General features: G+C 41.2%; 1 protein-coding gene across 2 annotated transcripts in view; it reads left to right on the top strand.

Annotated features, from left to right (window-relative positions):
• Positions 1–11,405, top strand: part of MOB1B (MOB kinase activator 1B) — a 38,795-nt gene extending 27,390 nt beyond the window's left edge. For both annotated transcript variants that reach the window (XM_065687090.1, XM_065687099.1), the window contains exons 4-6: positions 3,929–4,062; positions 6,102–6,265; positions 6,860–11,405. In XM_065687090.1, coding sequence (XP_065543162.1) covers positions 3,929–4,062; positions 6,102–6,265; positions 6,860–6,937 — 376 coding nt within the window. In that variant the 3' untranslated portion in view covers positions 6,938–11,405. The remainder of the gene's footprint in view (positions 1–3,928; positions 4,063–6,101; positions 6,266–6,859) is intronic.
• The last annotated feature ends 588 nt before the right edge of the window (positions 11,406–11,993 follow it).

Genomic DNA, 11,993 nt, shown 5'->3' on the forward strand with positions numbered 1-11,993 from the left:
ATTTCTTTGATTTATTGTTTGCCTGCTGAGAAGCAGTTGTTTGGGGGTGGAGATTAATTATTAAAGGTTTAGCTTTCTGGTTGCCAGGCTAAAGAATTTCTCTCCAAAGAGACTGATAACTATTGCCAGAAATATATGACCTACTCAAATAGTTATGAAGCAGGGTAGAAAAGAGATGCTTGATGCTTGAAGATGTATTCTGACAAGATTTTTATTAGGTGATCTCGTTCTTTAGTTGGAGTGAGTGTGGCTTACTTTTGCTTAAAACAGTGTTTTCAGGGAAGTACTACTTGAGAACCTGTCAGCATGAAAACACTGAGATGTATGGGGTTTTTCTTCTGGTACTTACACCTGTGTCCTGTTCTCTTCTGGCTCAATCTATGTTCATTGAAGAGGCATTGAGCCTTAGGTACTTATTAGTGCTTCTAGGCTGAAGGTTGCTGTCTGCTCACATCCATGGCTCTATTTTCACCTCTTTCTGAGAAAGGGTGTGAGTTAGCTGAAACAATTTAAATGGGGTTGTTTGAAACAGATTAGGCAGCCACAGCATGAGTAGCTGAGGAGAACCAAAACAGCAAGCATTCTGTGGCTGTAAAGTCTGATTTTTGTATTCCATTGGGGAAGTATTTGTGGCTGATGTCTTCAGAAAGGGTTGTAAGGTGCTGGTGCATTCAGACATAACTGTTCAAAGTTGTGGCTCAGTCACAATTTTCAAAGTACAACTGACAAACTCGTAGCAGTCTATGGAGAAGTTAAACCAGATGTCTGAAGTGAGAGGGTAACAGGGTGGAAGTGTAATGTTCCTGTATCCATTGCTGGGTGCTGGTGTTTTGTGTTCAAAACCCCTTTCAGATGGACTTGACTGTTGTAAGGAGTGCTGACTTAGATTTTATCAGGGGGCAGGACATTGAGTTAGTTCAGGATTGACATAAAGATCAAGAACAGCTCTCCCTCTCCTGCTGTACAGCTCCTTGTCTAACAATTTGAATAAAGTGTTGGTTTAATTTGTCCCAAAACATGATTATTCAGGGTAATGGTTCATTCTTTTCACTTCAGTAAAGAACAACCATGTCTTACCCAAGCAAACCTAGTTGTTTTTTGGAACCTTTTTGGTTTGTGCTATTCTTATGTCAGTTGCAGGATCACCATCAGTGCAGCAGGCATGATGATAAGTTAAGAACCTGCATAGAAGTATTTTGTTTATTAGCCAGCATTGGGTGATGGGGATTTTCTTTATTTTCCTCCCTAGTTACAAGTGTTCAGTAAGAGCCCAAAGGAGGGATGTGGCTACTGCATTTTGCAAAACTGGATGTCAAAACTGGGGCTCTGTGGTGGAGGTACTGGTCCTGTGCTGGTTTATATACAGGGATATTTTCTAGTTTGAGAAGCACAGTTGGGTTTTCTGTTTATAGATGGCAAATAACTTGTTTGTTAGCATGAGAGAATTCCACCAGAGTCATTGGGATTTCTTAGCTTTTCCCCTGCACTTGCTGGAGTGAACTGTGTTTTTTTTTCTCTGTCCTTGACACAGTGTTTTGATTGTTCTTAAGAACCTCTTACTGAGCTGTAAGAGGTTTCTAAAAATGTATTTTCTGTAGGGAAGCTGCCTATCGCGATAAAGTTCATTAATTTCTATCACCAGAACTGTAGGCATCTGATCACAAGCTTGAGCTAGAAATGTAATTTTTACCCTTCATTTCCTGTAGCAGTTCAGATGATTCTAACCTGGGGGAAATATTTCTCTTTGTATGGTTTTTTTTTTAATTTCTTTTTTTTTTTTTTTTTTTTACTTTAGAGCTTCTTAAAGGGTCCTTCTCTGGCATTTCTTCCTCTAAAATATAGAGAGTTAAGCCATAGTATTGCGGGGTGGGGAGAGAAGGTGGCTTCTTAGGGATATGTGTTATTTGGATGAGATTTTTAGTGTCCAGTTTCATTTGTTGTCTTTTGTCTCCAGGCCGAAACTGGCACCTCAGCTGAGTGTTGATGCCTGTCCTATGTTAATACCACTCAGTATTAGGTAGTGCTGGGTAGTGAGAAATACTGACTTTTCAGAAATCCAGACATGTTGTGGTCTGCTTAATGTCTGTGGAAATTCTGCATGTGTTTGAGATGCAATGTGAAAATGTTTCCAGAGCCTCTGATTTGTTGCTGTTAGAAAAATGGGACCTTTTTACACTGTTGTGAGTAGTGTGCTCGTGATCACTTGTAAAACTGTTTATTGTGACAATGTTCTCCCAGGTCCTGTTCTGACAAAACTGAATTTATTAAGCAAAACCAGGAGCCAGATTTATCAAGTAGGGTGAGGCTTTGCATAAAATGAGGTGTGTTATCTTTAAAATAGAACACCTTCTGCAGTGTCCACACAGTAATAACTGGGAAGGTGGTTGCAGCCCAGACATTGTGGTGTGCTACGACTGTCCTAACAATCAAATAGAGCATGAGATGTGAACATTACTAGCTCTGTGGATGGAAAAGGGTAAAGAGAGCACATGTTTGACTGTTCCAGAGTCACGTCAGTGGTTTGTGAAGGGGTGATATCAGCTTATCTACAGATGGAAGAATTAATCTACAAATCAGTTACTGGCCTGCAACCATCAAGTGGGCCAGTGGTGTAACTTGAAACTGAGATTCCAGTTACTGAGATTCTTCTGAAGTTTGGTTTGCTGCATGGTTCAGAAGAATCTGCAAAAGATCTTCAAATGTGAACCTTTCTTAAGGAGGGCTGGTTAGACTAGAAGCTTTTTTCTAACTGTTAGCTAAAAGGCATTTTACACCATCTTCCAGCTGTGCAAGAGTATTCCTAGATATTAACCTACCTCTGAATCTCTTCCCTGTCTCTAATACAAACATAATTTGAGATCTCTGCAAGAACTGATGTAGCTTGGCCTTTAGTTATGAAAAAAATCTGTAAGAATATTTTGAAATATATAGAAATTAGGTAAATTTTAGGAGTGTAATGTGTCTGGCTGGTTGGGCATTGCCACTTACTTTGCAATTCTTCTCTGCCGGTGGAGGTGAAGAGAAGCTCAGTGCTAGGGAGTGGGTGAAGTTTCACACTGGAAATCAGTGGGGTGCCTTGACCAATTTGAGCCCTGGAGCTGAGCTTTTATATGTGTGAGAATCTCATGTAACTAGTGGATGTTTCACTTCAACAGACTGTAATGGTTTATTCTTAGAGTCATATAATCAAGTAGGTTGGAAAAGACCTTGAAGATCATCAAATCCGACCATTCCCTCAGGACTGCCAAGACCACCACTGAACCATATCACTGAGGGACTCATCTACACAGTTGTTGAACACTTGCAGGGACAGTGATTCCACCACTTCCCTGGGCAGCCTGTTCCGATACCTGATTATCCTCTCTGTGAAGAAAATTTTCCTGCTATTCAGTCTAAACCTCCCCGGCGCAGCGTGAGGCTATTACCTATCGCTTGCTACCTGGGAGAAGAGACTGACCCCCAAACTGCAACCTCCTTTCATGCAGTTGTAGAGAGTAATAAAGTCCACACTGAGCCTCCTCTTCTCTAGACTCTTGGAGGAGGGGAAGCTTTAAAAAAGACTAAGTAGCTATTGGCCATTCAGGACTTGGAAACCTACTCATACAGCACCTTTCGGCATACAGGAATGCAGGTTTGACTTCAGGCTGTCATATGCATATTGGCAGGAGATTTGCACCCAAGGGTGAATGAATTGTGCTGTAAAAGAAGGCCTTCACAGACTGTAAAGAGATCTGGCTGAGGCAGGATTACAGTGGGGAGGTGGGGCACAGAGCAGCTGCAGATGACTTGGGAGCACCTGGACTGTAGTTTCAAGGAAGGGCTCTGGGAGGGCGGGGGGTAATGAGGAGCAGGGAGAGCAGCCTTCCAGGCTTCATGTGCATGATTCACATGTGTTAAGAAATACCTTGTTGTTGTTGACCCAACCCAGATATGAGTACCACTGGGCAGATGGGACCAACATAAAGAAACCAATTAAGTGCTCTGCACCAAAGTACATTGATTACCTGATGACTTGGGTCCAGGATCAGCTGGATGATGAAACACTATTTCCTTCTAAAATAGGTAAGGTAAATAAGTAAAATTGAACGATGTGTTTGGATTACAGTTGTACAGGATTATTCAAGTCTTACAACATTGAAAGATCTCCTAAATGACTGACAAGTAGAGCAAGTTTAAAAATTTACATTACATATATAAAAGCACTTGTATCACTAAGGATAAAATTGATGTAGTAGTACATGAACTCTCAACCATGTGTTAATACTTACGTTCATAATATGTTATTAACTATAACAGTTCTCAATGTGGGAAGTACTGTTTCCATTTAATAATGCTGTTAATCAAATCTATTGTTTTTACATTTTGAATGGTAGGTTTTTACCTTAGCAATAACTACATAAGCAGTAATTGGTACAAACTAGCAGCTTTTTGATGCAGGTAAGATGTTTGGTCCTCAGGAAGAACTTCTAGGCTTTACTTCCAAAGAAGCTGAATTACTTCTTTGATCTTAATGATTTATTTTCTTTTCAAGTGAAAATGAAAGATGTACGTTTTTAAGAGGTTTCTTTCAGAAAAGCAGGAGGAAAATAATGATCTGCCACCAGTTTGGAAACAATAACAAGAATGAAACCCTGCTTCTAGAGGCGTGAAGGACTGTTCTAAAGCTCCTAACTGGCAGGTTTCCAGTGCACCATTACTCTTAGGCTTATGATCATTGTGGAAAAAGGAACAGAGATCTCTTAACTGCTTTTATTTTGTGGAGAGTTTCTGAAGCATTTGACACATTGTCAGTAAGACTCTTCAGGAAAACGGGGTCACTTGTCATGATCAAGGGGCAATTGTTTGTACTTATAGTTAAGCAGATAAGCAGAGAAGGCTTTAAAAAGATAATTTTCTGCAAGGTCGCAATTCAGGAAGAGACTTAAAGGCCAACAGTGGGTAACCAACTAAATATGAACTTCCCATGTGATGCAGCAGCCAGTGAAGGAAATGTAATGTCAATGTAAGCAGGGTAAGCTTAAGTAGGAGTATGAAAATTTTACTGCTAGGGTTTTAAAGTGTTCGTGGGATAATGATTGGCATAAAGCACCAGCTTGGGCCTCTGGCCTTCAGACAGGACTTCAGCAGTTGGAAAGACTGCAGAAGAACTGAGCTGACTGGGGAAACTGCTCCCTGATGAGAAGCTAGACAGGTTTAATCTTTTTAGATGGTTGATACATATCTTTTTTAGCCTGTGGATGTGTCAGCTAAAGAGATTATTGCTCCCAGGAGCTGGTTGCTGTTTCCTAACCAATTTTAATAAAACTTGTGCCCTGACAAAGATCTGCTGTTGGGTCCTTTTCATAGAAATGACTGAAAAAAGCATGTTTCAGAGTACTTAGTTATGAAAGCATTCAGTAGCCTCTGGCTAAGGGATGGTGATGAGCAGGGTGGAAATGGGACTCTTTTGCTGGGCACAAGACAGGTGGAAGAGAACCTATTTCCAATTCCAGTTCAGCCAAGAGAAGTGTTAAAACTCAGTGGGTGATACCAAAGGTGATTTCAGTTACCCACTCAAAGGTATCTGGTGTTCCTTGGAGTATATACCCTGTGGTATCTTGGACACATGCACAGGGCCACTGATGACGCTGAGAGCCTGCAGGAGGCTTCCCTTTTTCAGCATTGGAACTCAGAGGCCAGGTAGATGCTTGGAGGGCACCTACAGGCACATTACCCTTTGTCTGGGTATCTGAATCCTGCCAGAATGGGAGGAAGATTCTCTCTCAGAGAAGGCTCTTCAGGGAACTCAGCTGAGGCATAACAAGGTTTAATAGCTGGAAGCTGAAGTGAGGAGGCTTCAGTGTAGAAACATAGTCAGATTTGTCTTGGTAAAAGTTCAGGAGTTACTGGTCTGCTGAAGGGAGGGAAACCTCCCCTGCGGTCTTTCAATGAGCTTGTGGCTGTGCTTCAGCCCAAGTACATGGTGTGATTTACAGATTAATTGCTGAGTGAAACAGAACAGCCCTTCTTGTGCAAGACATAGGGTTGGGTTATAGTGGCTTTCAAAAGACATGACCATGGCATGGGCATTGAAAAATAAGGCATCGTTTTCTTACTTTTAGGTGTACCATTCCCAAAGAATTTCATGTCAGTGGCAAAGACAATTTTAAAGCGGCTCTTCAGAGTTTATGCTCACATTTATCACCAGCACTTTGATCCAGTGATCCAGCTACAAGAAGAGGCACACCTCAACACTTCTTTCAAGCACTTTATATTTTTTGTTCAGGTATGTGTGGCAGGAGCATTATGGTTACAGGTATATTGTGGAAAAAGTGATGTTCCAAAGTAATGCCCCTTCAGTTTTGTAACAGCTGGTGTGTTCATAGGAGAATCAATACCTCCAGGACCCTAAGCTAGTGTCTTATCCTATGTTTATGTGTATTTTCTGGTAGAAGCTTTCAAGGAATGTAAAAGTTCTCAGTTTCCTATAAAACTGAGTACCGAAAAGTGTTCCCTATCAAATGATACAGTAGAACAGGAATTCCTAACAAAAGAGGGAGGATGGCATCAGAAGCCAGATTGAAAAGTTACAAAGCTTCAAAGCTACTTTTTCCCCTCTCCCTTTTTTCCCCTCTCCCTTTTTTCCCCTCTCCCTTTTTTCCCCTCTCGCTTTAAAAGAACATCTTCTTAAATTTCCTTCCTTTAAGTGGGGAAAAAAAAGCTTCAGGCAGTTAAGCAGTGCTATTCAGGTGGGCAGAAAATACTGCAGTGGTGAAGCCTGGACTCTGAAACCCTCCTACCAAATAACTCCTGTCTGCATAAGACTTCTCACTAGAGCTGTACGTATAAAACCCTGTCTTTCTCCTCATCCTTGTTGCAGGAGTTCAACCTTATTGATAGAAGAGAACTTGCACCTCTTCAAGAACTGATTGAAAAACTCACCTCTAAGGACAGATAAAAAGAAAAAGGATTTCTTGAAGTCAGTTGTTTCTTTAAGCAAGCGTGTGGTATTTGGTTTTTGTTCATTTGTTTTTTAAAAAAAAACAAAACAATCCCCTGAGCTGTTACTTCAAACAGCCAAATCCACTTTCTGTGCTTTTATTAGGGGAAATCTTTTCTCTGTTAGTGACACGTGGTAAATAGCTTTTTTAAAAAAAATCTTATTTTTCATCATTATTATTCATTGTGGAATTTTAGCGGGTGCTGAGTGTTTGTAAAGGAAATGTGCTTGGTTAGGGGATTGACTCTGCTGGTGGATGGGTTCTGTATTGTGTCAGTGGTAGCCCATTCTTATGAAGTCCCTAAAAGACTTGCTTACATTCTCTAAGTGCCTTGGCAGACTCACTTCTGAGGTGCAAAGCACATACAATACTGAACATTGCTGGAAACAGAAAATACAAACTAACACCCAGGACACTTACTTGTTTTAGGAAAAAAAAAACCTATATGCTTACACTAAAAAAAAAAAAAAAGCCATAACTTGCTGAAATCAGTGATCTCCAGCTTTTAATACAAATATCTGTCTTATTTTTTTAGAGATTAATATAAAATTTTTCAAAAGTAGATATTTCTTATAAAGAAAAGCAATGGTGGAGTTCTGGTTGCTAAAGCAGAGTGATGAAGGTGTGTCAAAATGACAGCTTGTGCTAATTAGCAAGTAGTTACATGTCTGTTGCCATTGCTTTGGGCTTTTCATAGTTGCTTTTATTTTTTTAACAGGGAAGCATCCACTGGGGTCTGTCACTTTAGTGAAGTTTCCTCACATTTGCCAAATGAACAGTTAGTTTGCACAGATATGGTTAGGAAAAATAGTTACTATTAAAAAAAAGTGCACTGGGGTAACAGTAAGAAAGATATGGCTTGAAAAATAATTAGTGAAATAATGTTTCTAAGTTAAGAATAAAAAGCCTTGTTAAGAATAAAAACCTGTAAGTTAAGAATAAAAAGCTCCATGGAGGAGCTCTGGTGGCCAGTGTTTTCTGTGGTAGGAGATGTATCTTGGAGGAAATACAATTCCGTGGACCACTTTGGATTTACATTGGCATGATGGTGTTCTCCTCCACTTGAAATTGCAGCCCATCTCCAAGGAAGAGCAGCAGTTGGGAAAAGTAATAGGAATGTACTGGTGAATTGTCAGTGCTCTGTCATTTGGTAAGTGCATCTTCTGGTTCTGAGAAAACCAAAGCAAAATGTGGCCTTCCCCCACTTGGTTCATGTCTTTGCCTCTCCAGCCTTATGTTTTCTCAAACCAGATACGGGAATGGCCTGGGAGAAGTTGACCTCTGGAATGATCCGCAGGCAGTGACTTGGGGATTTGTGCTGGAGCTCTATCATCAGTCGGGTTTCCCACTGCAGAAGCCCGTATGAGTAACTCTTGTTCATTTATGTATCGTCAAAGCCGTTGTGTTTTGGATTCAGAGAAATCTGTGCTAGGTTCTTCAGTGTGCTCTCCAGTAGTACTGGTGGTTGCCAGAGTACGTGAGGTGGTGGTTAATGGTGCCAGGCTTTTGCTAGATTGTGACTACACAAAACACCAGTTTTAGACTTCAGAGACCTTAACTGACTGGCATATGCTTGACTGACCTTGAACCTCTAAACTTTACAGGTGAAGCCACAGTTAGCATGTGAGAGAAGTTGAGCTTACATTTTGTACACCTTTGCTTGACTGAAAATGCTGAATAAAGGGGAAAGTACTGTGCAGCAGCCTGCGAAATATGCAAGTGGCCATGAGTACGGCCCTCTGACGAACATCTAAGCACACTAATAAACATGTACTTGGGAGACTAGAATCACTGCTTGTGTGTTAACATGCTACAGAGGCATGAAGAGTGCTGCAGATGCAGTTTGATATTAAAAAGTCCTGTAAATTTTCCTATGAAAACTACTTTGAGTTGAGTCAGTGCTGCTGGAGAGGCTATGTGTGCATGTTCCCTGTGCTGATAATACTTGAGGGGAGCCTTCTGACCCATGCTAGAGCTCAAGTTGTCACAGCAAGGCACAGGGGAATGGCAGAAGCCTGCTCCAAGGTGCTAAACAGGAGATAACCTCCATTAGATTTGAAGCTGTCAAGCTGTCTCATTGGTTTGGTGTCATGTCCCAGCAAGAAACTCAGAAGAAAAATACTTAGAAGCGTTAGGATTTGCTTGGAGTGATACCAGTGCAGTAGCTCTCATTTTTGGCATACTTCTGCTCTGGAAAGTGTTTTTTTTTTCTCTTTTAAATAGCCAGTTCTAGAAATTTAGAGGCATCTGGTGCAGTTCAGCCAGTCAGAAGTAGAATTTCTTATGCAAAACATGAGTCTCATGTGGATAGTGTGTTATTTGGATTTAGTATCTGGCAGTAGAAAACCCTGTTACAGAGTAGTTCCTAGGACTGTAATAAAAGCTTGGAGATCATGATTTGCCTGACAGCTGTATGAACACATTGTTTAATTATACAACAACACTTGAAAAGAACAATATTGAAGACATGTATGCAGCATTTGGGATTTAGTATCCCTGTGCTGTTTATATTTGCAGCTTTTTGCTTCAGAAAGGTGTGGGACCAGAAGCTGATGCATGTTTACACTCTTGAAGCAAGGGCACATTGAAATGCTAAACAGAAGTTGCCATGATGTACAGATGGAGTCTGGGTGGAGTGAATGTGTTGATAAAATAGTGCATTTATTGGGGGGGAAAGGAGAGAGCACCCTCTCGCCTCCAAAATAAACCCCAGAGAAATGAATCCTGAACAAACCCCGCGCTGCTCCAGGCCATGTTAAAGCGGACTGTGGTGTCATGAAACTAAAACTGAGCTTTGCTGTCACTGGGATTGGAAGGTGCTCGTGGGGTTGAGCCAGGCTGGGCTGCCAGTGCTGCCTGAAGGCCTTCCTGTGTAAGCGGGTCCTTAAATCCTATGGTTTGTGGTGGTTTCCAGCCACCGGCATCTTGGAGCAGATCAGTGACTTTAGTGGTAACTTCAGGAGGTTCATCTACCTCGAGATGGGATGGGGAAGGCGCTGCCAAGCGGGTCAAGTTGAGCCACTGCTGCCAGTGGTGGCACTGCTGCGGTGGTGTGGATATGTCACGTTCTAGTCTTTCAAACTCAAGGCAGGGATTCAAGTTAATCATGCACATAGAAAATAAACCTGCCATGTTCTGCCATTGCAGGTAGCTAAATGCTAGAGAAAGGGAGAAAACAGGTTTCCATGGGCAGGTGGCCCATCTGCAAGTATCAAATTTCTTTTACTGCTTACTATGCAATGTAGAGCTTTGGACTTTTGCTTTTACTTTACGCTAGAGAGGAGCACTCTCCTTACTCAGTATTTAGGAACTGAATACTCTCCCAGTCTCCCTGACATGCATGTAACAGGTAAGGATACCTATTTGCTGCTATGGACATTACTTACCTTCTGGATTTATCACCTTCCCTTTATCTGGAACCACCAGACACAGTTTCACTCTAAACACATCCCTTTTGGATAGTTGTTCCTTCTCTCACTGCCCTCTCACCCTTCCTACCTACTGGAGTGCTCTGTTACTGTATATAAACCACCTCCTTTCCATTGGGCTATTAAAAAGCTGTGGCTCGAACACAGGCTCCTTGCTTTCCTTTCACTAAAAGATTCCCTATTACGACAGGTCCAGTTTCCGTCACTGTTGATACCAGTTGTTTTTTTCCAGGCTGCACTATTAAAACCACTAGCAGTTTTATGGATGCCCTCATCATTCCCTGGATATCTTCTCTTCTAGGATGAGACTAATATTGGTTATTTTAAGTGTTAAATCTTTTGATTTTCCTGCTTTCCAACTCCCTAAAGTGTTCATAGAGTATTGTATTTTTAGGGGAAATTAATTTTTATAGCCACTAAACTATACTCATTATTTTTGTACATTTGCAACTTGGAACATTTTCCAGAGATGTGTTGCTGAGGAAACATTTATTTCCAGGCTTGTGGTACTACTTGGCTACACTGTGGTGGTGTTACTTAGTACCTAGAGGCACATGCCTTGATGTGCCATGCACGAGAGGAGAAGGCAATAAAGTGAATTGAGGTTTCAATAAAAGGCTGTTTTTGAAGGCAAAAAAGAAATTGGAGATGATGAAAGCAACACTAACCTTTTGTCCTCCTTTAGAATCCTGAAATAGATGGGATAAAATGTGTTGTAAATTATAGAGTGCAAGATGAGAACCCTTACTGTGAGCTAACTGTGCCAATACCGCTTCCGCTGGTAGTCACTGATCAATACTTTAGTTTTAAATAAGAACAGCTTTTAATTACAAAGGAAAAAAGTTGAATGTCTGAAAATCTGCGCCATGTTTATTTGAGAGTTGTAAATATTGTATACAGATTGTTGTATGTGATGGGACAGAATATTTAAATTCTAGCTTTTTTTCAAGCTGAAGGCTGTTTATAAGAGAAAATAAATAGCTATGTTTGACCACGATTGTCTTGATTTCCTTCTTGAACCTGTTTCTAAATTGTTTTCTCCTTGCAGATAGCTGTTTTTTTATTTCCCTGTTTGTTGTCCACATACGAACATTATTACACCTACAAATAAGATTTTTGTAATTGCGTTGTTGGAATCTGTGAATATTTGTATTGCAGGCAGACACCATAGCAATAAACCAACCTGAGACAGTGCCGTGTTTCATGACCTGAGTCAAGTCAACCCAGTGTGGATGGAATTGGTCTGGGATACCAGATCACAGATTTGCTGTGGCGGCTTTATCTCGGCACTGACCCCCGGGGTCATTAGAAAGGTTTGCAATGCGTTGCCTCAGGTCACCCCTTCTCCCAAAATCCAGACTGCTTTTGGGCGTGCTTTGCGGCACAGGCACCTTTTCTTATTCTTTCCCCTTCTTTCTTTCTCCCCAAAGCCTCTTACGACTCTGCAAGTCCCAGCACTCCAGGTTTCCTACCGCCATCCGATTCCCTCTGCCTTCTCTGCTCATGCCCGCATCTGTGCTAAGTCACCTCTTGCCAGCTACCTGACGAGTGGTTTGTGCTCTTGGCTTGAAAAGGTGGTGGAAAT

Source organism: Lathamus discolor, chromosome 1 (genome assembly GCF_037157495.1).
Source record: "Lathamus discolor isolate bLatDis1 chromosome 1, bLatDis1.hap1, whole genome shotgun sequence".
NCBI lineage: Eukaryota > Metazoa > Chordata > Aves > Psittaciformes > Psittacidae > Lathamus > Lathamus discolor.